Consider the following 25,213-nt stretch of genomic DNA (forward strand, 5'->3'; position numbering starts at 1 on the left):
TCTGTGTCTAACACTCACTTTTTTCACGCTGACAATCACTGAAACAAGTTGAAACATATTAGAAAATGTGTCTTTTGAAATTTCGGTTGCACTGTCAAGTCATTGTGTATGCACCTCAGGAAGTGCAGTGGAGAAGAATGATTTATCACTGGATAAAGGCTCTTCATAGAAGCATGGTTTTTTATGATATTTGCAATAATGTAATTATTAACTCAAGTAATTTAATCTCAATTTGAAACCAAGCTATTTCAGGCTAAAACAATCCTTTTCAAACGTCATACTTTTAGTGTGCTAAGTGCACCAATGGAGATGTGGAAGAAAGCTTCCTGTCGTCACATATGTCACCGTTATCTTTTGACTTTCAATCACTGGCTACCTTTCGTTTGAGGTAAATCGTTAAAACAATACCAATCCTGAAGATTTTCTCTGATTCTCATATGACTCTCTGAACGGTACCATCATAAATGAGACCAGTTGCCTTCACTTCATTCTATCTCATCCATCATATTCTGCCATTACACAAGCAGGTGAAGCCAAGTGGCATGTGAGGTTTCATCACGCTCAAAATCAAGCTCAATTGCGCTGACTTCCCACGATGATCTGTCATTGTAGTTGCAAACAGTTGAACCATCAGACACGACTTTTAAACTTAACTTTCCATTCAAAACCCTGTCCCCCTTCCAGCTGACGCTCACCTTCCAGATCCACAAACTGAGCTCGGGCTAGTTCCTTTTTGGGTGGCAGCACAGCAGGACTAAGCTAATCGGCTCCTGTTGTTGCAGTGTTTTCTCTTATCGGATGTCAGGGATCTCAGGGACGGTGGCCTAAGCGCATTGGCCCATATCTCTGTCTCCCCATGACAGGCTTCAGAGGTTTCTGGGGGTATGTCAGCATTCACAACAACTGAGAGAGATCAGGTGATGTATGACCCTCAAGACTTGGCACCTTTTTTCTAATCTGAAACAGTCTCCATTCTATTTTGTCCAAACATTGAGAACTCAACGCCTCCCAGTATTGCGAGTCCACCCAGCATGACACCCGATAAGGGTGAATTGGATGATGGACCATGAGCTTTTACTTGGACACGAGGTCCAAGCTGCTTATCTAACAGACCACACTGCAGCGCTCTCTAAATCTGGCTTCTGTCACTCGCCGTGTCAAAGAAAACAAAGTGTGATACTTTGCCCTTTGCATAAAGTTCTTTCTTCATTTTGCTTGGCAAGTAACCGTAGACGCTGCCTCCCCTCGCTGGCTGTAGATTATTAGCTTAAGCTCTCTAAAAATATCCCTTTGACTGTTTAAGCCTCTGACAGCAGTAACGTCTCACACATTCTGATATGGTTGTGCTAACTATGGCTGCAGCCGGCATGTGCACTCTTCCTGACATCTTATCTCTCACCTTGTTTGCCTGAGCACCACCTTCATCTTTCTCATAAAAGTGTGTTTTTATCTGGGAGGAAGCATACCATCAGTGCAATCGCAGAAGAAAATCAAGACGTTTTTCGCGCAGGGATGGATTTTGCCTGGATGTCACTTGAAGTACTCGTCATTGTGTCAACAGCTGCAGACGCACACGGATCCCGTTTGAGAACTGTCGAGTGGAACAGACCCAGAACAGCAACTGCCAAACATAGAGCATGCAGTGCCTGAAATACATACGAACCCTGTCAGCTTCTTTCAAATCATGACATGTATTGCCAATTTAGACTGGCTTCCTGCGACTTGATTTAGAATTAAGAGCTTGCATTGGTGGCGCACCATGTATCCCGATGTTCTCCTCTATTATACTCTGACTGTCTCTGGACCAGTGCGTTCCTTACCACAACAACAACAACAACTGGTGGGTTGTGTTACAAGAAGACACAGAGCCCCTGTAGTGACAGAATCACACCTGACATATTTTCACATTTGTTTCTGCTGCACATTGTCTTCAACCTCCCTCTGTGAGATATTCTGGATCGCTCTTTGTTACTACTTTTGTTACTATTAACTCATGAATAGGGCGCTGTGCCACGTCACAAGTGTGTGCAGGGGTGACATCACCCCTCACCTAGAAATGATGTTTGAAGCTGGAAATGATACTTCGAGGACCTCCACAAGCCCACTCTCTGTTAAAGAGGCAAACTATTTTTGGCACTTTGACCATGTTCCTTGGAATAGCCTGTGGGATTATGGCATAACTAATGCACTGGCACTTCCTATTTTACCTATGTCAGTCTGCTGCACTACTCTAGTAATAATAATTTCAATTGCAACTTCATTGCACTTTGTCACTGATTCTGTTGCTAAGTTATGTGGACTGAATTTAGCAGAGCAACTGGAGTCGGTTTAATGACTCCAGAATTCCAGAATTGTTGGAATTCAACAGTTCTCTTTCTCATGTTGAATGTTTGTCTCAGTATATATATATATATATATATATATATATATATATATATATATTATGGCTTCAGTCAGGGATTTCCACATTGCACAAGCACATCCTGGATGCTTTTAATGGCGGTATCATGGCCACAGGTCGAAGCGCTGTTATCTCATTCAGCTATGGAAAGATGAGATCGAGCCGGGCGATGGATTAAATGGATGGGCTGTGTGCCTATTAAATCAGTGGCTGGCAGTGCAACACTAACTCAGGTTACTTATTCTCAAGTGACACGGCTGCACATGTGAGAGGAGGAGAGTGAGATGTCTTTATCTCAGGAGTGTTGCGTTCCCATCGTGCCTCCGCCTGTAATTAATTGCTCATTGCTGTTATTTGTGTTTTTTCTTTCTGCAGGAGGCGGCGACGTTTGCCAAAGAGCTGGGCTTTGAGGTGAGTTGACCAGCAATTGCACACTAAACAGATCCTAACGCTTTATTTTTGCTGATAATGAAGTTCTTTCTGGACAGTGATTGATGTGCTATTATACTCTCCAGGCCTTGCTGCAGTTGCTATGGAAACCTGGCAGTCGTCATGGTTTCTTTGTTCAGCCAACTCTCTGTTATGACGCACTCCGCTAGGTCTGCACCCAACATCGCCTACAGATGTTATTTATTGAATTTTGAAAAGCCTCTTGGGAAGCTGAGAAGTTGGGCATGGTTTCAAGCCTTTCTCTGCAGGCTTCAGGCTCATCAGGTTGCCTGGTTAAAAAGCCTGCTCATTATCTCCATCACACTCACTGATGATACTGTATGTCTCCGCTTCCCGGCTGCAGCGTTTTGACTGTAGTCTTTTTATAACCAAATTACAGCCACCTGTGGTTCTAGATTATGGAAATGAAAATCACAGTCCTTGTTTTCATGGCGGGGCTGCCTCTTGAGTGTAAAATTAATGCTCCCCCGCTCTATTTTTCACTTGGCTTTTGCATAGCCCTTGTTGTCTTCACCTGAATGTGGAAATCACCACTGGCAAAAGCCAGTTTTTGGAAATGGGCGCAGGTATTTTTAAGTGCCTTCTCTCATTCAAAGGTAGAGCTGCGTTGAATACGGCTCAGCTCTGTGTGAATAATTGTCATCCAGAATCACTAACGGTGTGATCAACGTGACTGGAATAGAAATACAATCCTGACGGCAGTGACAGGTTTAAGAGAGGAGAAGAGAGTCAGGCTGCGAGGAGGGAGGGGGGAGTGAAAGTGGCGGATGTGTGATGGAGGAGGCCTCACTAAACACACACGCGCACACAGAGGGAGGAGGGATGACTTTTCTAGTTGTTACAATTCCACATTTCCTAGCCTAATTCGCCAGATGCTTTCTGTACGATGACATTTGTCATCAATACATGGAATTGATTTTTTTTTTCATCAACAATCACACTCATCAGCTTCATCAGAGTGGCTCTCGCTCATTCATTGGTTGTTTGTCATTCTGCCTTAAGCACCAAACGATGAAGGGATTCAGCAGGCACAGCCACTTGTCGTGGTGTAACCAAATCTATTGCTTCAAGTGTTGGCTCTGTTTCCATGGAGATTATCCCATTACATGTTACATCACAAGCATTGTGGTTTGCTTTACATAATCAGCAAACTCAACTGCACAGACTCACATTTAGTTGACTCTGGCGTGCACATTAACCCGAGTCTACTCACTCATATCTGTTGCTTTTCAATGGACGTATGCATAGCACGATTTTTAGGACTCTGGTGCGGCTCGTACTGATTGATCAATTTATATGCCCCAGTTTATCTGTGAACTGTTGGCCAGCATTTCATGTTTCTGTGCAGAACCACACACAAAAACCCTTCTGCCCAAGTCCATGTAACCCTGATTTGTAGACTTTGACTCATGGATCCCCAGAATTGTATCATTCCTCACCTCATTTCATGCTGGTACCCAGATGTTTAACACGTTTCAGATCGATGAACACAGTCATTTGGAAAGAAACTGATTTTATTTAAAATTATTTATTATTATTTCCAAGTCAAGCTGTGAAAAACATATACATCCACGTTGAAAAGAGTATCGGGGCTCATGTCCATGGTGCAAAGGCAATTCAGTAAATGCGGGAATTGAAAGTCCATAGGCTTACCAATGACTTTTTCCTTGTTCTAATTTTATACAAACATTCCAATATGGTGAAAGATATGACAGGAAGTAGTACAGGGTAAAGGAGCAAAGGGTCTTTTGCATGCCATCAACATTTAAATTTGATTTTCATATTTGCAGCTCTCACGGTGGACACGAGGCATGTTCAGCTCCTGACCATTCTGCTATGTTTTATCCCGTAAAAATAAAGCCAAGACTCACCTTATACTTTTCCACTCTTTTTTCGCCATGTTATTGATCATCCCAGGACTGATCATAATAGTCACCATGTGTAAGATCCCACAAGCGTTGTCATGTCTCTCTCATGTTGAGTAACGTCGCTGGAGGCGCAGAACTCCGGGAATGACCTGGCAGTGGAACTTGAGAATACCGGGTGATTAAACGTCACTAAGTTTAAAGTGACGTTCACTGACTTATGTTCAACTATTTTACGTTGGATAATCTACCCAACTTGTGATCTGATCCGTTCTGTGAGAGTACTGTGACTAGTACAGTCACTGACTTTACAGGTTTTAACGGTTATTAAACCCTAGAAAATGATACTTTTTATTTTTTTCATTCCTTAGATCAGATATGAGCAGCCCCTTTTGTTTTGGTTGACGGTCCCAGCGATGTCAAAAGTCAGTCTCGTCTACAGTGTGTGCTAGATCTCCTGACGTGACTTCAGAGGCGACTTTACCAGCTGAAAAGTGTCAGCCGGGTTCATATCAGGGAGAGCACATGACTAGTTGATTCATTTTGCTGTTTTCTTTCAACATAGCTGCTCAGCAAGACGAGCAGTGTTTTTTTATTTAATTCTTTAAAATCCTATTTTCTTGAAGCAGGATGTTGCTTCATGCCGTGTCGCTCGACAACCGAGACACTAGCTGCTGCAGCTTCTTAAAGCGTGAACCTGGCTCTAGCAGCCTTTTTTTATGCCACGGAACATAAAACTAAAGAGCGACAACGTGCCGAAGCTCCGTGTGGTTTCAGTATTCAGTATCTGGAGAAGTGCTTGTGGTTACATTCGGTCACAGTAACAAATTACCTTCCTTTTTCTCTGCCACCGCTTGCTAACAACCTCTGTATTAACCTCACCATTAGCACTTACTTAGAGTCTTACACCCATTTTTCCTCAACCCGGGGTCTCCCTGGACCTCTCAGCGCTGATTAAAGGACATTTGGGACACATTTAGAGGTGTAAAAGCTCATCGCTTACAGTGAGCCAGTGCCGATCTGTGATTATTCCCACAACCCCAATGCTTTCACAATGCTCGCCAGTTCTCTGCTGTTTATTTCATGCTTGACATCATTTTTTAAGAACAGTAACACAGTTGTGACTGTGGAACTGTAATTACAGCTGCACCGCTTTTTCTCTTTGTGACTTTTAGCTGTCAGGAGGCAAACACACATAACTATTCAATCTCACATCCAGACAATAAACCCAAACTCCCACTGACAGGAATATAAACTCTGTCAACAAGAATGGAAAGCCAGGAGGAATCGTGGGAATATTTCCTTGATTGAGCATGACTTTTTTCTCTTTTGCTAAATCTGTAGCGAGTCATGTCTGTGAGACTCCCCGCAGTGAGATGCTTCCTGTATAGGAGTGGGGTAGAAGGAGGCTGCTGCTGACGTCTTGAAAAACAAACTAAATCCTGAGAGACTTTGTCGAATTTAGGGGAAAAAAAACAAATGCATTCTCCGTCTCCTGCACAATCAAAGACACGCTCTCATGTCCCATGAGGGCGGTGGTGGAGTTATTTGTCCAGGACAGTTATTTGTCACATCACCAATCCCGTTATCCTTTTTGTCAGATACATCACTGTGCTAGCTACTATTGACGTCAATAGGACTGTGGTCCAAGTACATTTCTCCAACCAGGCATATTAGAAGACTATATTACTCCTACATTTGCAGAGTTGATATGATATTCCTCTGTGAAGAGCCTGAGATCATCAGCCCCCATGTCTTCAGGCCCTGAATATAGCAACCTGTTCTTTGCTCACAGCCTTGGCCAATTAGTTCCGTTTTGTTCGCTTTGCTTTTGCTTGAGGAGCGATTGTTTTCACCCAGAACATTTTTGACTTTGTTCAGTTTTTTTTAATTGCCACCTTTATTTTGTCATTTTCATCCCTTTGTTTTCTGATTTTATTTTTTTTTTCAGCTTAGCAATTTCCTGATGTTGGACTTGATCTATCAATGTAGCCAGCTAGCCTCCATTTTCTCAATTTGGGATCAACTGACTTTGCTCCAAACCTTCTGTAACTTGCTGTGAAGAGCTTCAACACTCATTGGTTTCATTCAACACACTCTCTTTCGGGTCTGTGTCTGTCATGGTTCAGGGCCACATACTTGATTTTTTTTGGTGCTTTTCTGCATAATTACAACTCAAAATTCTCTCTGCAGAGTCTCAGACAGCCTCTGCTAACACGGTTCTTTAAAAAGACCGTGTCAAACCTTCCTATTTTAGCGGCAGGAGCTCTGGCTGTATTTGACTGTCACATCTGGTGCCTCTGATGTGGGATTGAAATCAACTTCTACTATGACTATATGCACAGACATGGTTAATTCACATTCTCCTATGACATCCCATAATCATATGCAGGTGACATTTCATTTCACTAACCGCATAGGTAACTCTGAAAAGGAAAGCATCATTTGTCCTCTGTAAACATGACTGACCCAAGCAATTGGCAAATGAGTTAGAAACACCCCGTATTACAAACTCAGAAAGAGCTGGTTACTTACAGCCAGCTATTGATTTTCAGTGCTTATGGCCATCGCTACAGTTCTTTTAAATAATGACAGGAAGTGTCTTTTTGGATCGAAAACTGGTGCCAAGTATTTTTAATGTGCAGAAGTAACAGGATAAACTGCGGATGTAGCGTTGCTGGGGGGTATACATTTTCAAAATTGATGCAGTAAAGTGGTCATACAAGCTTCCAAAGAAATTGTGCTGAGCTCTACCTCAGAGGTATCACTGAATTTCAAAGTTAAGTTGCCCACTGTCAAACTGTCAAAGTGATATTTTCCCCATGCCCCGGGTCGACCACACCAGTTGATGTCTATTGGTATCCAGTGGTACTGAATGGTTCTGTGAGTACAGCACACATCCAGTCCATACTACCATGGTCAATGTAACTTGGGGCAGAGTAGCATTGGTCCCATAAATCTCAATATCAAACTCAGTTACGGTGACCTAAAGAGTTCCCATGATGCTTTGCAGCCTATTCGACCAATCACAGTGGTTGATTGGTGCAACATGGCTCCGCCTCTACAGCTGACCAGTGCGCCGCTGTGGACACAGTGGGAAGAAGTTGGAAAGCATATGGACAAAAACAGCATGTTTAAACACTTAAATGTCAATAAAACGCCTGTAAGTTCATTGGTCTTAGGTGACAAGGAGCAGTCTTGGCCACATGTGGCTCGTGAACCATAGGTTCCCAACCGCTGTCCTAAGCTGTATGATTGCTGTACCGTTTGCTACCATAGGAGAAAGTTGGTCACCTTTGATGGAATCATTTTTAAATGGTTTCTTGGTTTGCTAATGGTAACTGTGGTCCACCCCACTGCGAGACGTCCATGAAGACATTGCACCTGCTCATAGAACATCATGATGAGTTAATAATGAAGCGACACTGACAGGTGTGGGTTTTCATCCCTCTCATGATCAAAGCCAGCCACTCGGGAGAGTTGTGTTGTCTCCAGGCGAGAATATCCATTCTGCACAGAGGCAGCAGAGACATGGCCGACGCTGTACACGCACCACCTATTTCCATCAGCTCCTCAGCAGCACATTCTCCCTCACTTATTTCCATCTCATTTGGGGAATGAAGTCTTATGCTATGGTTAATCTTCTGTGAGTTGAATGAAGACTCACTGAGGCCGACAACTGATCCTTGAGTTTTGGGTTTGACTGGTGCTTATTCAATTCCATCTGTAACAACCACTTCCTGTATCACAAGTCAAGTGACGCCCTCAGGTGTGTGCAAATAAGTGATTCTTTGTGTCAGCTACATCCTCTTTTGGAAGGCCATGGGTAGCTCAGTCAGCAACTCCATGCTTACCAGTATTCATCAGAAATCAGAGCAGGTGAAACGTTTGCTGAGTCCTTACCCGCTTTGATAACATCACAGTGGTGGGTACAGACGTAGTTTAAGACATCTCTCACGGGCCTTAGTTGAAACACAACAAACACAACACAACAAAAGTCGTTTCCTGAGGTGAACTGCAGCTATTCGCAACAAGACTCTGTAGTAAGTACGTTTAAAAAAATGTAACCCTCTGGATCCCAGTTTTCCTGCCCGCCCCCTCGCTCCCTCTGTGGTGGTTAAAAAAAAACAACTGCATTTTATGTCTTGCTTTTTCCTCTTCATCTTTCTACATTGGTCACCTTCATCCTCCCTTGTCTCACCTCTCCTCTTCATGTTGCTACTGCATCCATCACATCTGTGAAGCTCATGTTGTCCTCTTCTCCTGATATCTTCATCTCTAAGATTCTTCGTCCAGCATATTCCCTGTCTCTACACATGAGTCTGGCCTCCCTCACATTTCCTCCAAACGTTTCATCTGTATACACTGTGTGACTGATCCCAAATATTATACTCATACAATACTCATTTTTTTCACTTCTGCTTCTTGAATCTTGAATTTTGACTGTCTATCATTTACATATGTCTTTTGTTGATTTCACAATAGGAGACTCGGAATCTGTGTAAAATATTAGATTGATGAGATGCATAGTGGGCTTAACTGTGTTTATTTTATCTTAGGTCATGTTTAATGAGCTCAGCAATATGAAATTGCAGTGTGTTACAACCCAACTCTGATGTGTGTTTACAGACTGATGACATTGCCGATATTGCAAAGAAAACACAAAATCTGCCAAAGGACAACACGAAAAGGCAACGAGTGGTGGTCTTCACTCAGGGCAAAGATGACACGGCGGCAACTGTTGGTAGGCTTTTCGTTTCACTTGAGCAGTATTGGAAGGCATCCCAAGACTCAGCCTCTTTTCAATGTCTCTACCCTCCACTTCAACCTGAGAAATGCAGGATGCAGCTTTAAATAGATAAGAGAACGCTGTCAAGAGAGCTGAGTGCTATCAGTAATTTCTTTGATGTTAACCTCCAGTATTGACACCAGATGCTTAAAAAAAGATGCTCACACTGGATGCTGTCATTTCTGTGTGAGAGATGCCGGAAGCTCACATTGATTTGTGAAGTAACTTTGTCTTGGATGAACTCCAGAAAATCCTCCTCCATTTTAATGTCTGAGCACTTTTTCCAGACTCCCTCTAGCTGCAAAATGCTGGCAGAGTGACCCCGGGGACAGGTTGACAATGCTGCTTCTCAAGTAAATCGACTTTGCGATGATGCAGAGAGTATTTGTCCGTGCCCTGTTAAATGATGGAGTCATCATATGTGAAGAGAAGCCGCTGGTACGAGGGGTGAGAGGCAGGATGAACATTTCTGATTAGTGGAGAGGATCTTTGTTTGGAGCCAATGGGAGTAGTTGCCCTGCAGTTCAGACTCTTTGTGCGGTAGCAGTGACGCCTCAGGTGAAGATTCCATCATATCACTCGTCACAAGGGACGGCCAATGAGCACAGCTTCAGCAGGAAGGTTATCGGCTCAGGACGCTTCATACGTGCTTCTAATTTGATTCTTAGGAGAAGTCTTGTCAGTCTCTACCTGCTGCATACGTCAGCTCCCCATCATTTGTATTCTCCGTATTTTCGACTGCGATGTATTGTTGCTGGTGTTGAGCTAGTTATAGATGTATACGGTAACTATGATATCAGTCAGCGGACTTTCCTGGCAATTAACAGGATTATTTTTTGGCAGTGAAGGACATTTCTCATTCCTCTGTGTGAAATGACACTGTTATATACAACATGCACATTCACTGTTGCAATTGTATTTCTATGACAGTGGGTTATGCCTTTTATCATTTCACTCTAATGGCGTTTGATGAGCTCAGAGCGAGCTGTTAAGAGTAACAGGGATGCCAGTAGCCAAGCTATTTTAAGTGAAAACACGAAGCAATATACCGTAATCACTCATGATGTAAAATTGCTCAGTAGCTGCGTAAAATTTGCATGTAATGAGATGGAGTCTCTTCTTTAAAAAGGATTTGTGAATCAACCAGCATTTCTTTGAAGCATTTATTTTTGTCGATCAATTGCATTTGAGGAAATGGCAGTCTCTTTTATGAAATGTAGATAGAGATCTCAAAGCAGGAGCGAGGCATATGAAGAGTTGGGAAGCTTCCCTTGTGCTGTAGGTGATGGATAATTCCTGCTGGCTCTTCTCATTGCTCCTGCTCCAAGACACGGCTCTGCGCCGCTGTGAATTTTCTATAAAGTACGTGATGAATGCTTCGCGGATGAAAGACAATGTGTCTCAGATGTCATCTACAAAGGCAAACATGATAAATGTCATTGAGAGTGCGATCACTGTCAGCAGAGCAGATACCGGCGGTGTGCTGCGCTGCTGCAGTGTGTCACAACATCGCCATGTATGCCAGCCAAACAAATGTCAATGTAAAGATAATTAAAGATTTCCATTTCCCTGTGAAGGCACTTTAATAAACTTGATCTCTCATTTTGTTTGCAATTTGTCCCCTGTCAGATTTTGATCATTCGCCACCCTCCGCACGTCATATGAAACGGTTTTGCAGTGATTAAGGATGAGAGAAAGCCTTCTCCTGTGGTGTAATTTTCCAGAATGAGATGTCAATTTGTCATTGTTGAGGGCTTTTCTCCTGCCCCTTCTTCAGAGCCTTTCATCCCAACAGTGCCTCAAATCAAGTGTGTGGAAGAACTGGGAGGGGATTTCCCCTTTATGTAGCTCCCTCTGACACCAAGCTCATGCTTACTGCCCCATTAAAACTGCAATTAAGACCATTGTGCCATGAACCTTCATGGAGATTGATGCTCCATCCTCAGATCAGGTCTTGATCGAGCCACTTCACTGCCATTGGTACTTTTGAACATGTGCAAATGCGGAACCCCATTAGTACCTGACAAGTTACGTTTTGTCTCGCAGCAGCCCGTGAGCGCTTTTCATCGAACTGAAGTTACATTACTCAGAGCAACATACAGGGGGTTCGGGGTAGCACCTGTGTTTGTCTGACTGTAAAGTGTTTGCGTTGGATGTGCATCTTACCCAGATGTTCAGACCCAACAGGGTTATAATTACTACATATTTAGCATTCCCTTATATAAAAAAAACCCTAATAAACCTAGTAAGTGTTTATTGAAAGGGCGGATTGAAGGGTATGGCTTGGTACAGATCTTCAGGGGTGCATTTTCTCATTGTGTGCTCGTATATTAAAAAAGAAGAAGAAGAATTAGAAAACATTTGGCATCTTTTTCTCACACTGAGAAGAGGAAAATTTGCAGGTATTTATAAAAAGTGAAAGTAGATTGGCTTTCACAATTTTACTCACGATATCAGAACCTTTCCTTTTACATAGAATTATATAAAAGTGAATAGAACTTTAATAGCTTGTAGTCTCTGAATCTGTACCTCGATGTTTAGCTCTTGTGACTTTCCCAGAAAAAGGGAAAGAACTGGCTCCTAAATGACTACGAGCTCTCATTGTTCAGTTCCATCATCCAGCTACTAGAGCAGGGTCATTCACTAATGATCCTTCAGTAATAGGGATTGGACACTGGAATGGTGGCAAATAGTATGTCTTTTTTGTCTGTCTGTCTGTGTTCAACGTCACTAGAAAAGTTATGGAAAAGTTCAGGGAATTGGGTGCTTATCGTCAGAGGTTATCGTCATGCTGTGCCAGCTATTTCGTCCACCTATTGAAATGGGACAATGAACAGAAGATTCCATTTTGGGATTGATCCAGATCACCGTCTAGGTCCAGGACTTTTTAAACTATGTGCCTTACATACAATCTACAGGCATGTCTTTAGGTACTTGGCATGACTGTGCTGAAATAGCTGAGTTGGGAGAGTGTTCGACTGAAGACCGAATGGTCCCTGATTCGATGATGGGTTTCAGCAGACACATGGGTTCACTTTTAATTAGTTTTGTTTTCAGATGAATTAACTGGCGGAGGTTTTGCGCTCGCTGCGTCCTTTTCTAGTATAAACTGCAGCTCTATCAGCTGCATGGGACACTGCCCTCAGCCATCGTGCACTGATAACAGGTAACCACATTGAGGAAAAAAAACTGAAAGAAATGAAATCCAGAAAAAAGGGTTTTTCAGAAATAAACCAGTGTACGTACAAGTACTGTACGTACTATGGTCTTTCTCTTATATGGCAATACAGTCTAGCAGATTTTGGTAATGCAGTAGAAATATTAGTAGAGTAGTTTCATGCTAACTGTCTGTCAAAGTTTGGCTACTTGTAAAATAGGTCCCACATGGCAAAAAGAAAAACTCAATAAATGTTCAGGTTACAGTAGATCACAGGTAATGAATTGTAACTTCTTCCTGATTTCAGCATTTTCCCGTCAGGAGTTGCCTCAGCAAGTCAGTTTCCTCCACATGTCCTACCTTGTGCGTCCTCTCTATTCACACCTATCCTCTTCATATTCTCCTTTACCACATGCGTAAACCTCAGTGTGTGCCTTTCTTTCCAGCTTTTTCCTGGTGCTTCCAGTTGTTACATCCTTCGCCCAGCATTTTCCCTGTCACTCCTAATTGTATTCTAACATTTCACCAACTTCAACGTCAATACATAAGTGGAACGAAGAAACACCGGGTGTTCATTTCATGTCTCTGAAAAAAATCAATTGAATTTAGTTTCCATAAACTGTCATAGAATATTATGTGAGTCAAATGCCAGCTGAAAAGCAAAGGTACTTTACTTCTGTTAGTCAAAGTTTGTGCATTGACACGTTGGGTGGTGGGTTTTTTTGTCTTTTTTTAACTGGTTATCATTTAATTGAATAAAATGCCTCTCACTCTAAACTTCAAAATGAATAAATAAATGTGACAGACAGATCAGCGTGATGTTTTCTGAAAATGATGCATCTAATTGTGGAAATATTCCTGTGATTGACCTGTGAAACACATGCAGACCATTTTAATCAGAATAAGAAAAAAAAAGATTATTGTAAAACAAACCTGAGAGTTGAAGCTTTGTTGGGTTTTTAATGATCTGCTTCAGTCTTTAGCTAAATGCTGACTTACAACCCACGATCATCCACTCAGATTAAATCAATGTGGGCTGCGATTGACCCTCGATTTACCACAGAGACACAAATTGTTTGAGGGGCCAAGGCTTCAAAGCAAGCAGTTTATTTAAAAAAAAAAAAGAGAATTGTGTGAGAAGAATTATTAAACAAAATCAAGTCTGTTTAAAGAATTCCTTTGTTTACATTCTGTCGCTCCTGAAAAAAGACTAAATCAATTAGCAGACGTTGCTGCGAGAGTGAGCTGCTCTCTCCTGGCTTCTCATGTTCCCATGTTTCCTTTCATGTCTCCCGGAGAAGGATATTGCTTGGCGATGATCTTTTGGCCTGTGGTTACTGTAATTACAGGCATATGTATTCTTTTTTTCCAACTGAATTGTGAACAAAGATGTCGGTTATGATAGAGGACCATATTGGATTTCGGTTCGCTGCTAACCTGCCACGTTTGCCAAGAAAGTGGTGAAGTTGTTTTCCTCTCTGAGGCTCCGGGTTTGGCTGCTGTGCAGCAGGAAACCTTCCAGGAGAAGTTTCTCCCACCACGATTCCAATGAGGACTTTACCTCGAGCCCATCTGCACAATCCAGTCTTGTCGCAGCTTTATATTGGCAAGTGCATTTTTCTAATTGTGTGGATGATAAAGTGTGATGGTGTCAGAGCTTATCATCATGCTGTGCCAGCTAATTCGTCCACCTACTAACGCGGTGACACAGCATTGTGGAACACCACCACCAGAGGCGTTTGATCAACTCATATCCAAACAATGCTCCATATGCTCATTTCCCTGTAACGCGGAGGTTGTGTCTGATTTGCATTTACAGTCACTTTGTTAGCTAAGTGCACTTTCTCTGTGTTTTGCCGAGAATTGTGGGAAAAGAATAGTCTTAATAAAGAATGTAATTGATACTCATTTCAAAGGGAAGCTTGTTGAAAGAATGTCTGCAGTTTAATCACCATCATACAGGAGCCTAATGGACGTATTATGAAGAGAGAATTAACAAGAGCACTGCAATTACAGCTGACTGAAAGAGAGCACATTCATTCCGTCTCTCTACTGCGCCTACCTGTCAGGGTGACTCCACACGCTCGCAAAAAACTGCTCCTTTTGTCAAGATTCCTCTCACTGAACAAGTCTATGTTTCAAATAAAAATAAATGTTTTAGTGCAAATAATATTATTGCAGTCACACGAGAAGGGAGGGGGGGAAGAGGGGCCACCAGCCAGCAACAACAAAGTGGCGTTTTGCTGGATTTTTCTCCTTCCTTTCTGTTTCCATGACGGACCGCTGCCAATGAGGTCTTTGTTGAACACAGCTGGCTCAGTTTTTGACTGTAACTTTAGTTGGCATGTCAGTCAACTTGAATAATTTATACAATCGGGGTCATGTGAACTTTTCCCCCTGAACAGCAGAGAGCAGAGTTGAAGACATGGAGTGAGACAGTCGAAGAAACCTGTTTGTCTTTTATTGACGTATTGGAAGGGACTACCTCTATGCAGATCTGTGCTGTGGGTCCACATAATGGTCATTTATTCGCCGTCCAAGTCAGCTTGACTGAAGGACTGCAGCATTGATGGTGTTCGGGTCATGGCCGATCAAACAGCCCTTGAACAACTTCTACCAAAGACAGTCATTAATATTCATGCAAGTTAGCGGTTCTTTTTAAGAGATACTGTCTATCGTCTGCAAACCTCGGCTATCAAATAATTGTACACTGGTTTTGCATCATGATCCTAATGTCCGTAGGTCTATTGGGAGAATATTAAATATTAAGCACTGTTAATTAGTCAGTCTACCAATCAATTAAAGGAAAACAAAGGACAAAAAATCTCTGCTGTTCCACTGAACCACACATATGACTAAAAAAAAACAGCTGTCCATATGTTTAGTCAAGTGGTCAAAGCACCCTTGAAAAACCAACCCATCCTCAGTCCCACGGTGTCACATACTGACGTTGGGTAAGTGGAGTTTTGCGTCCTATGCTGACTGACGGGAGTCAAGGCAGTAGGCTGGGTGGTGCCACGGCACATCTGTCACATGACCCAGATGCTTATGGTGGAGTCGAGGGGTTATTCTGACAGCTGCTTATATTATGGAACTTGATGTCGAACAAGACCTCATGAAGAAACCACTCACTGTGGTCTGCTAATGCACAACTTCCGGACTGTAAACTGCTACTTTTTTCACACGCCCTGAGCCCTGTGGCTTTAACAACAGGACACTAATGTATGGATTTTTACAGGTAAATGAGCCACCAAGATATTGATTTTGTTTAATAACGTTTATCAAATCTGACCACAGACTTTACAGGCCTTTTATTGACATTAAAGCGCCCTATGTTCATGTCTCTAGTGTTTCCTCAGTTCACAGTCTCAGCTGCAGCACGGAGCTCCAGGAACAGCAGAGAGGAGGCCTAAGTTAAATGCTTTAGATTACATTGCATAGCCGATATTTGTTCCTCTGATGGGTTTAATTGATATGAAATATGATTAATTGATTAGTTTTAATATGCAACGTGTTGCAGCTTTGTGTTTTGTGCTGTTATTCTGTGTACATTTTGTGTTTGCTGTTGCTGCTGTCCCCACTGTTTTCAAGAGAAATGTATGTATAATAATTCCAGTGTCAACTCATGAATAGGCCCATAGTCATAATGTATTTGCCGACCAGTATGTTAGTTTGCACCAACATATATCATGAAGCCAGTTACGCTCTGTGCTGGACCAAAAAAAGCCTCTACAGCAGAGTGCAACACTGTCTCATACAGTGTGAGGCCCCGGGCGTTTTTAATCATATTCTGAGAAAAAAGACCAACCAACAACGGCTAATTGCCACAACATTGCATTGTTGCGGTGAACACATTTAATTAATTTTATCGCTAATGTATGAAAGTGTTCCCACGCAGGGTCATTTGTTTGCAGGCCGTGAAAAGCTGACCAATCCTGGCCCACACAAATGAGAGCGACCATTAGCTTTAACCAGCGCAAATGTATTTACTCACTCGTACTTACAGCTCATGGATGCACGCGAGTGTCACTAATTCATTGTTAGTACATTGTGCATCATCTGGCTTCATCTGTTGCATCAATTAGCCTGAGTCCTTCTGCCACTAATTGGCTGAAAAGCATTCTTGTCAAGTTCCTATCAAAGCGATAATCGTCTCTCTGTGATGTGAGCGAGAGCATGTGGGACAGTAGAAGTGTTTGTGTGTTTCACAGCTGACCTGAAATCAGCTCCCGAGCTCCTCTGGATTTTCTGGAATCCACTTATTTCCCAGTGATGTTCGCTTCTGCAAAGTCACAAAACTCATGATGTTGACAAGATGATGCAGACAAGAACACTCATGTTATCGTGCATGACGATAACGGGTGCAGATTCCGTGACAGTTTGTGAAGTTGGGTGGTTGTCCTCATTTATTTTCAATGACTGACAAATAGTTGGTATTCATCGTTTTGGGAGATTGCAGTGTGTTCACAGACCACGTCTATCTCACCATATTGTATTTATTTGAGACATTATGTGCACATAACTATGTACCACAATGGTCCTGATGGATCTCTGCACTCAAGGGTGAAGAGGATCACAGCGATCTGCTGGGCTACAACCTACACGTGCCCCTGTTGTTAGATGGTTTCTTCTCAAGATCTGCTGGGCTACAACCTACACGTAACCCTGTTGTTAGATGGTTTCTTCTCAAGATCTGCTGGGCTACAACCTACACGTGCCCCTGTTGTTAGATGGTTTCTTCACAAGATCTGCTGGGCTACAACCTACACGTACCCCTGTTGTTAGATGGTTTCTTCACAAGATCTGCTGGGCTACAACCTACACGTACCCCTGTTGTTAGATGGTTTCTTCACAAGATCTGCTGGGCTACAACCTACACGTACCCCTGTTGTTAGATGGTTTCTTCTCAAGATCTGCTGGGCTACAACCTACACGTACCCCTGTTGTTAGATGGTTTCTTCTCAAGATCTGCTGGGCTACAACCTACACGTACCCCTGTTGTTAGATGGTTTCTTCTCAAAGGCAGGTTTATATGTTGGGATTTGTTGGTTTAATGAAATGACAGTGACTGACATCATCAGACTGATAGCGCTAGCTATGTGGCTAACTGGCATCAAGCCTGCGTCACTCAAGTCTTCCAATGATTTTGAAACAAAACCTAATAGATTTTTCAGATTTCCTGATCTAGTATTAATTCCATTTTCAACAACCACTGAGATATTCACATTCTAACACTTTAGCAATGCAAAGAAAACAGATGACGTCTTCGAGTCATTTCTTTTCATTACCAAATAACAAAGCAATAATGAATCTTCCTGACATGACATGAATAAACACTACTCCGTTACTCTGATGAAAATAATGTGATAGATCATTTCGCAATTGTTAATGAAACTACAAATAACCAAAAACGGGAGGTTGTTCTTGTCAACAGTTACTTAACGATTCATCTTAATCACTTCAGCTTAATTTCCATTTTTTCAAGTTTCACTTTTTAAACCAGCACAAGTGTAGACACAGACATGAAATAAAAGGTCACGCGGCCACCGAAAACAATCAAAAACAATACAGTAACTTGCTAGACATGTATAGTACATGACAATGTGAATAGTGATGCACCCTAAGTTTGTTTTCCACCAGTACAGTTAACTATCCGCTTCTACAAACTGATATAATTTTTCATACTTTATATATCAGGCAACCTTCACTTTCAAAAGACACTATGTACCCTCACCAGCTCAAGACAAGCAGTCTAGGGCCGCAAAATACACCACAGCTGATGAAAGTTTTGTTGTTTTTTTCAAAGTCTACATGCTATAACAACCAGCTTGATTCAACTTCTTCACCGGTTTGATTGTGGTTTGGGAAAATCCCTGTATGTTCCAAATATTAAACATGGGCTTATGAATGGCTTCTCTGCAGAGCCTGTTCTTTTCACCTGTAGGCATCACTTTTGTGCTGTTCATTGTTTACTGCTAGTCCTGCTGGAGGAGCTGGAGTTTTATGCTCATGTGTCCAATAAGCTCAGCAGTCATTGAGTGGTTGTCTGCTTTTGCTGTTGTGAACTGACATCTTTCAGGGAAAATGATGAGAGAGGCAACGACCATGGTGACATGGTATTGTCAGAGCAATCATTAAGGAGCTTCCCTACACAAACCTTGGTGACAGGAGATGCTTTCCTTCTGCAGCGCTTCTCAGTGCTTTTCAACAGTGCCTACTCATCGTAATGAAAATGGTCGCAAGGTTTCTGAAGCGCAAACTCACTCTAACCCCATGATAAAAGACCTCACTTGTCCCACGTCTGGCCTACCTGGGGTTACTAAGTGGCTAAATTGCTTTATACGTATCTTCGGGCTGGGAATGCTTGGAGTGACCAACTTTCTTTTTATGATCATTGCTCTTGTCTAAGAAGCGACCAGACTTGTCCAGTTCCCTGTATTGCAGGGGTAGGTAATCCAGGCCTCAAAGGGCCGGGGTGGTGGAGGTTTTTGTTCCAACTGATCAAGCACACACGTTTAACCCGTGAGGTTTCAGATGAAACAAGCAACACCAGACTGACAATCAACTGACTACACTCGGAAGACACCTGATTGGTGGAAAGGTGTCATCTTGATTGGTTGGAACAAAAATCTGCGGCCCTTTGTGGCACTAATAGCCGACCCCTGCTCTTGTGGAACACCTTCACCCTGCTATCTTGCCACCACACGCATTAGTCTAGTTGCATTGTTCCTTATTCACTTCCAAAGCCACAACTGTAGTGGAAACCAGAATGAGACTAGAACTTCCAAGTCCACGTGTGTTGGTTGTGCCTTTCCAATACACTTTATTGGAGGATGCTAACCTCAGAAGAAACAAGTTCTTCACAAGAGGCTCGGGCCAAACCTTTCACTTTACACTGGAGCTTATCGTGATGACAGAGTTGACCGGAGGTGTTTCTATGCATGCCCCACTCTCTCACACGTGGAGAGGAAATAATGATGTCTCACCCTCTGAAAAGGGCAGCGCTAACAAACCAAAGCGTTCACTTCCAATGGGATCTATCAGGCGCCTTGGGATTGGAACTGCTGTTGATGACCTGTGGAAAGTGCTACTGTGTGAAATGGGAAGTGCAGGTGTCGAGTAAATCCTTGGCTGCAGGTTGTGAAATCTTGACTTCAGGAGGCACGGAACGCTGCTCTCACCAACCCACACTTTCAATGAGCTACTCATTAAAGAACTTTTTGTCTGTAATTTCCTCTCATGTTCTCCTGAATCCCGCTGCCTTTTTCTTCTCGGTGAGTCGCTCTGTCAGCCTCCCAGTGTTCCTTTTATCCACACGTCAGTCTTTTGTCTCCTGCACCCTATTTGAAGGCTGCACCAGAGCTGGGGGACTGTTTGAAGATTGCGATTGCTCTGACATAAGTTGCTGATTTAATGTCACTCTACACCTCCAGACTTTGTCGTCTGGTTGTTTCTTTTTTTTCTGTGCTTTTCTTCCATCCCCCTCTCATTTAGACTGGAAGTCTCTTTGAAGTGCATCTGCAACTGGTAATTGAGGCAATATAATCCACAGAAGATAATAAAGAGAGCTTGAGCTAATGGTTTCTGTTTTTGACTGTGCATGCTCTTTAAATTCATCTCAGCCTGTTGGCATTTGATCATTTGTTGCTTTAGAGCGCTGACACTCCTGAGCATTCGTGCTACTGTCAATTAAGATTTTATTCAAACATCCAGCTCTTCAGTCGGTATTTATTTCAAGTACGCTTTTATGCCCACTTCAAGAAGTTTGACTTAAAATGCATTTGTCAACATATCTTGTTAAAACTTCCACCTATTCTTCCTTACTTTAAGACTGCGTGAGTGACTTAAAGGATTTTAGAATATTGTGTGCGTTTACAACTCTGACTTTAGTGCACATCATGCAGCCTTTGTGTCTTTAGCTTTGTGCTTACATTTTTATGCCACTAAAAATCTCATGTCTTGCAGTGATGAGAGACTTCCAGTATCGTATTTTGACTGTATTCCAGAAAATAGAAACTGCTGAGTCATTTGATCAGGAGAGCATGATTTATAGTTAATTAGTTTTAACTTTCTTTTTCTAAATGATCTTAATGAATCTTGTGTGGAGGTTTTCATGACCAATCGCTCTCCTAAATGTCTGAGGGGTGATGTATCACACGAAGTGGTCGGAAGCACGGCTTCATTCTCTCTTGACCTCTTTGCCGAAATGGCGTGATAAATTAAGGCGTGTCCTCTCTCAGTTCCACTTTTGAGCCAGCATCACTGCTAGCACCATGTGTTGTTGTTTTGTCCTATAATATCTGACAACCCATCCACGCTGCCATGGCGTAATATATTGACGTTGGGAACTGCTGACTTTTGCGTCCTTTACTGACAAAAAAGGCAGCCTCCAGGGTAGAATGTTACGCATACGTGTGTCAATGGACTAAAAGAACGGTTTCCTTCCGTAGTGTTCACGCCGGGCAGGCGCATCATGCGTGGGGTTGGGGCGGGGATAAGTAAAAACACGTTTTACTTTGGAGTGCACACAGACCAGCAGCACACACAGAAGTGGAGTTAGAGTTCACATAGAGGATGTTGTGGCAGCGGAACACAGGGTAACATACAAGAGTGGGGGGAGGAGTTCTAAGATAGATGACGTCATGTGCAGAAGAGTGAATCTGAAAATGATAGTTGACTATAAGGTGGCGTCAAGGTAGAATGTTTCCAGGCAGCACAGGCCTGTGATCTGTCGAATCAGGTCCGACTGTGAAGGCAGAGCCCTAGATTAAATGGTGGACGTTCAGGAAGGAAGAATGTATTGCAAGTTCAGGGAGAAGTTATCTAAGACTCTGGGTGGTCAGGAAGACCCATTTGGGAAAGTACAACAGAAGTGGCGGTGAAGGAAACTGCCAAGAAAGGAGGACAAGGAGACTTGTTGGAGTGACAAGGTTGAGAAATAGTGGATAAGCAGCAGCCTGATGAGGAAAGCAGACGGGAGGACTTGGATTGTAGATCTCAGGAAAAGAGAGTCGCTTACAGTGGCTTACTTTGAGTTCAATAAGAGGAAGGAAGGAACGAACAAAGCATCTGTGTGTAAGCTATATTGATGGGAGCCAATTCTTGGAAACACACCTCCTTGTGAGGACCTTTTCCCAGTCCCCATGAGGTTAAGCCACAATTTGAGGATTAAAATTTCAAAATAACAGGGACATTATAATACAATTTAAGTTTGGTTTAGGTTGTGGTTAAGGTTAGCCATTTGGTTGGGAAAAGCATTATAGCAATGAGAGGTCTTGTTTATGTGTGCATGTGTGTGAACTTGTATGGCTAAGGTTTCAGTTTGGTTCAGAGTCATGGCTAAAGTTAGCCATTTGTTTTGGATGGGTAGGTTTAGGGTGAGAGGCTGGGGAAAGCATGAAAGTCAATGAAATGTCCAAACTGCATGGTGTGCGTGTCACTAGTTGAACTGTCAAAACGCTGTGTTATTAGCTAGCAAGGAGACATTCTGAGACAGCTATACTGGATCCGGTATGCAGCAACGGGGCTGTGACAGATTTCTTGATTAAAGTGAACTCACATCATTCAGAACAGGATGAAATAATTCATAGAAAACTTCTTCATCACTCCTCTGCACTTTATATTTTTGAAAGATGTATGTATTGAAACAAAGTCCCCATTGTTAATGCGGTCTGTGTCAGATTGAAACTGCTTGCACTACTACATAGCACTACTGCGAGGCCATCAAATGGGGATTCAGGAAAAAAAACAAATCATTAAACAATATTCAAATGATAAAGCAGTAAAGTGTGTGAGTCCGAACTGATTCGCCACCCAGTTAACGGCCGTGTGATGTCAATGCCATTTATTAAAACAACAGATCACGCCCTCTGCTCTACAGTAGCTTGTGAGGACTCACGATGGGACTGTACGAAGATGCGTTTGCTTCTGTGGCACAGCATTACGCAGGCATATAAGTTATAGTCAGACAAAGATGCCTTTTAAAAGTCTGATCTTGGCCAGAGTGTGGCAGTAATTCTGCTGCCTGGGCCGTTGTGTAACCGTGGTCACTGCGAGAGAACAGAGGAGCAGGTCAAGACAAGGTGGTTGATCAGGTAGCACAGGGCATTCACAAGGTGGAACTGTGGGCACCTTTGATCACGATCAAGAGAGGGAAGGCAGTCGACACGGAAAACATCCCAGTTGTGTTCGCAAAGTGAGCCGTGCTCTCTTTGACCCGACTGTTTAACACTGTCTGGACCAGGTTTACACCACGATGGCACCACAGAAAACTGCTCGATGTGAGAAACGCCGTACTTCTGTGTACGTCTACGTCTATGTGGTGGTGCTGCTCATTCCCTCAGGCAGAAATGGGTGATGTTGTTGTAGTAACTTGGGCTGGTCCTCAAGTATTTTTTAGGGAAGTCACGAAAGACCAGCACAATCTGCATTCATCATCAATGTTCGCAATCCGAGAGAGTGGAGGACAGGTGTTCTGGGGCTAATTTTTAAGAGCAATGCATCACTTGATTCCTGCATGGACAAGTTCTGCAACAGCAAACAACTGTCAAAGAAGTAAAATCAGTAAGTGTGGTGAGTGACCTGATTTCACATGGATTGTAAAAGAAACTGAGACTCGATAAGCAGCAACGGAAATGGAATCATTAATATCCAATCACTTAACTTCTCCAAAGGGAAATTGCTTTTCATTACATCCCACTTGGTCAGGCTGAGATGGCTGAGTACAGAGACTCGAAACTGAAGCAATGAGATACAGCAGTAGTTGGCTCTCCACCTCACTCAGGTGTCATGATCTGACTTCTATCCTGCAGATAAGTGTATGGAAACACTGTCTATAACTGTCTGATTTTTCAAATGGAGACTGGTTCATCCCTTTGGACTCCTGTATTTTCAGAGTATGATTTGTCAATTTGAGGAAAAAAACAAAACAAAAACACAATTTGTAGCAAGACTTGACACTGGAAAAAATGTCAATTGCATTCAGCATGTGTTTGGATTCAAAGGATACGTGGTTATTGCTTCCCAAACTCCTAACGCTTTGTCAGCGCTAATGATCCAAAGTGTAGGACATGGTGTGAACGTGAATCCCATTCTTTTAGCATTCAAGCTTCTTGGTTGGCTCTGAGTTGTTACCCGCTGCCGTTCAACAGAGATTTTTGCCACTGAACCAAAAACAAAAGTTTTAAGAGTTGAGATCAAAACACCAATTATCCCTTCAGCCCAGTAAAGACTTGCTGCGTCCAAGACCAGAGTGCTGTCACTTACGGGAATAATTGGCTGGATCTGTGCAGGGAAATGTGTCCATGCATCTTTAATTATCTCCCCCTCTGTGTTCTGACCGTAGGTGAGAAAGTGACCATGTTCCCAGTTTTGGACATCGACCAGAATGACATTGTGGACACCAACGGTGCGGGCGACTCCTTCGTGGGAGGTATGATGCTGACACGGCTTCCTCTCTCTCACCAATTAACCTTTGATATGATCCGGGCCGCGAAAACCTGTGACCAGTGCTGATGGTGTGAGCGCGACATTTAACCCGCTGCTGCACGTGGATTACAGAGATGCATGAAGATGGAAGCATGCTGCTGTGATGCTGCACAGTCAGGGCGATGACCTCTGCTCTTCTGTCCACCCAGGGTTCCTCTCCGCACTGGTCCAAGAGCAACCACTGGAGGAGTGCATCCGGGCGGGTCACTACTCCGCCAATGTCATCATCAGACGGGTTGGCTGCACCTTCCCCGAGAAGCCAGACTATCACTGACCCCATTTCTGTGCCAACCTTTGTACTTCCACACTTCTGCTTCAGGGTTTTACAACACTTTTCCAGTCACGTTGAATAAGTGGGACTCAACTCTTTTAAACAGTCACATCTGAAATGTTTTGCAAGTATATTACATTACATTACAATTGCATGTCTGCTAATGCTCTTATTAAAATCTCAAACCTCAAGCTCACGTTCCATGTGATGACTCTGCAAGCAGGACCACGCTAAAACCCATGTAACATGATGTGTTTGGAAAACTGGAAGCTCAGCTGTCAGCTGGACACCTGATGGAATGATGTGTCAACTCAGAAACATGCAATTTTCCTGTTTGAGCATTCACGTAATGTCTGCTGAGCAATTTTATGTTGCTCATCTGCTGACAGAAAAACAAATGTGAAAGACTTCGTCCTGAGCATGGATGTACACACGACTGCTTGGTCTAGCTAGCCTTTTCAATAAACTTAAAAAAAAAAAAACTCGAAGAAAAAAAAATCGCCCCAATCGTAACAACTAAAGTAACTATATTTGGATGACATTTTTGACTCATTTCGACGCTAGACTGTCTTCATGGTGAGTATTTATGTCAGTAAAATAAGATACCCCTAAAATGTATTTTTTCATTTGGAAAACACATACCTAGAAAGTGTACCCGGCTGAGCGACCTGTCCATGGTGTATTGCTGCCTCTTGCCCAATGACTGCTGGGATAGGCTCCAGCACTCACCGCAACACTGAACAGGACTAAGCAGTGGCTAGTTGAGGATGTTTTATGTATGTATGTATGGCAA

The 25,213-nt window shown here is 42.8% G+C and overlaps 1 protein-coding gene across 4 annotated transcripts in view; it reads left to right on the plus strand.

Annotated features, from left to right (window-relative positions):
- adkb (adenosine kinase b) overlaps positions 1-25,213 on the plus strand; it is a 142,647-nt gene extending 117,434 nt beyond the window's left edge. For 2 of the 4 annotated variants that reach the window (XM_053864534.1, XM_053864533.1), the window contains exons 9-12: positions 2,777-2,812; positions 9,346-9,460; positions 24,007-24,093; positions 24,299-25,213. In XM_053864534.1, coding sequence (XP_053720509.1) covers positions 2,777-2,812; positions 9,346-9,460; positions 24,007-24,093; positions 24,299-24,423 — 363 coding nt within the window. In that variant the 3' untranslated portion in view covers positions 24,424-25,213. The remainder of the gene's footprint in view (positions 1-2,776; positions 2,813-9,345; positions 9,461-24,006; positions 24,094-24,298) is intronic. The other 2 variants (XM_053864531.1, XM_053864532.1) reach the window with 2 other exon arrangements.

Source organism: Synchiropus splendidus, chromosome 5 (genome assembly GCF_027744825.2).
Source record: "Synchiropus splendidus isolate RoL2022-P1 chromosome 5, RoL_Sspl_1.0, whole genome shotgun sequence".
NCBI classification, from domain to species: Eukaryota; Metazoa; Chordata; class Actinopteri; order Syngnathiformes; family Callionymidae; genus Synchiropus; species Synchiropus splendidus.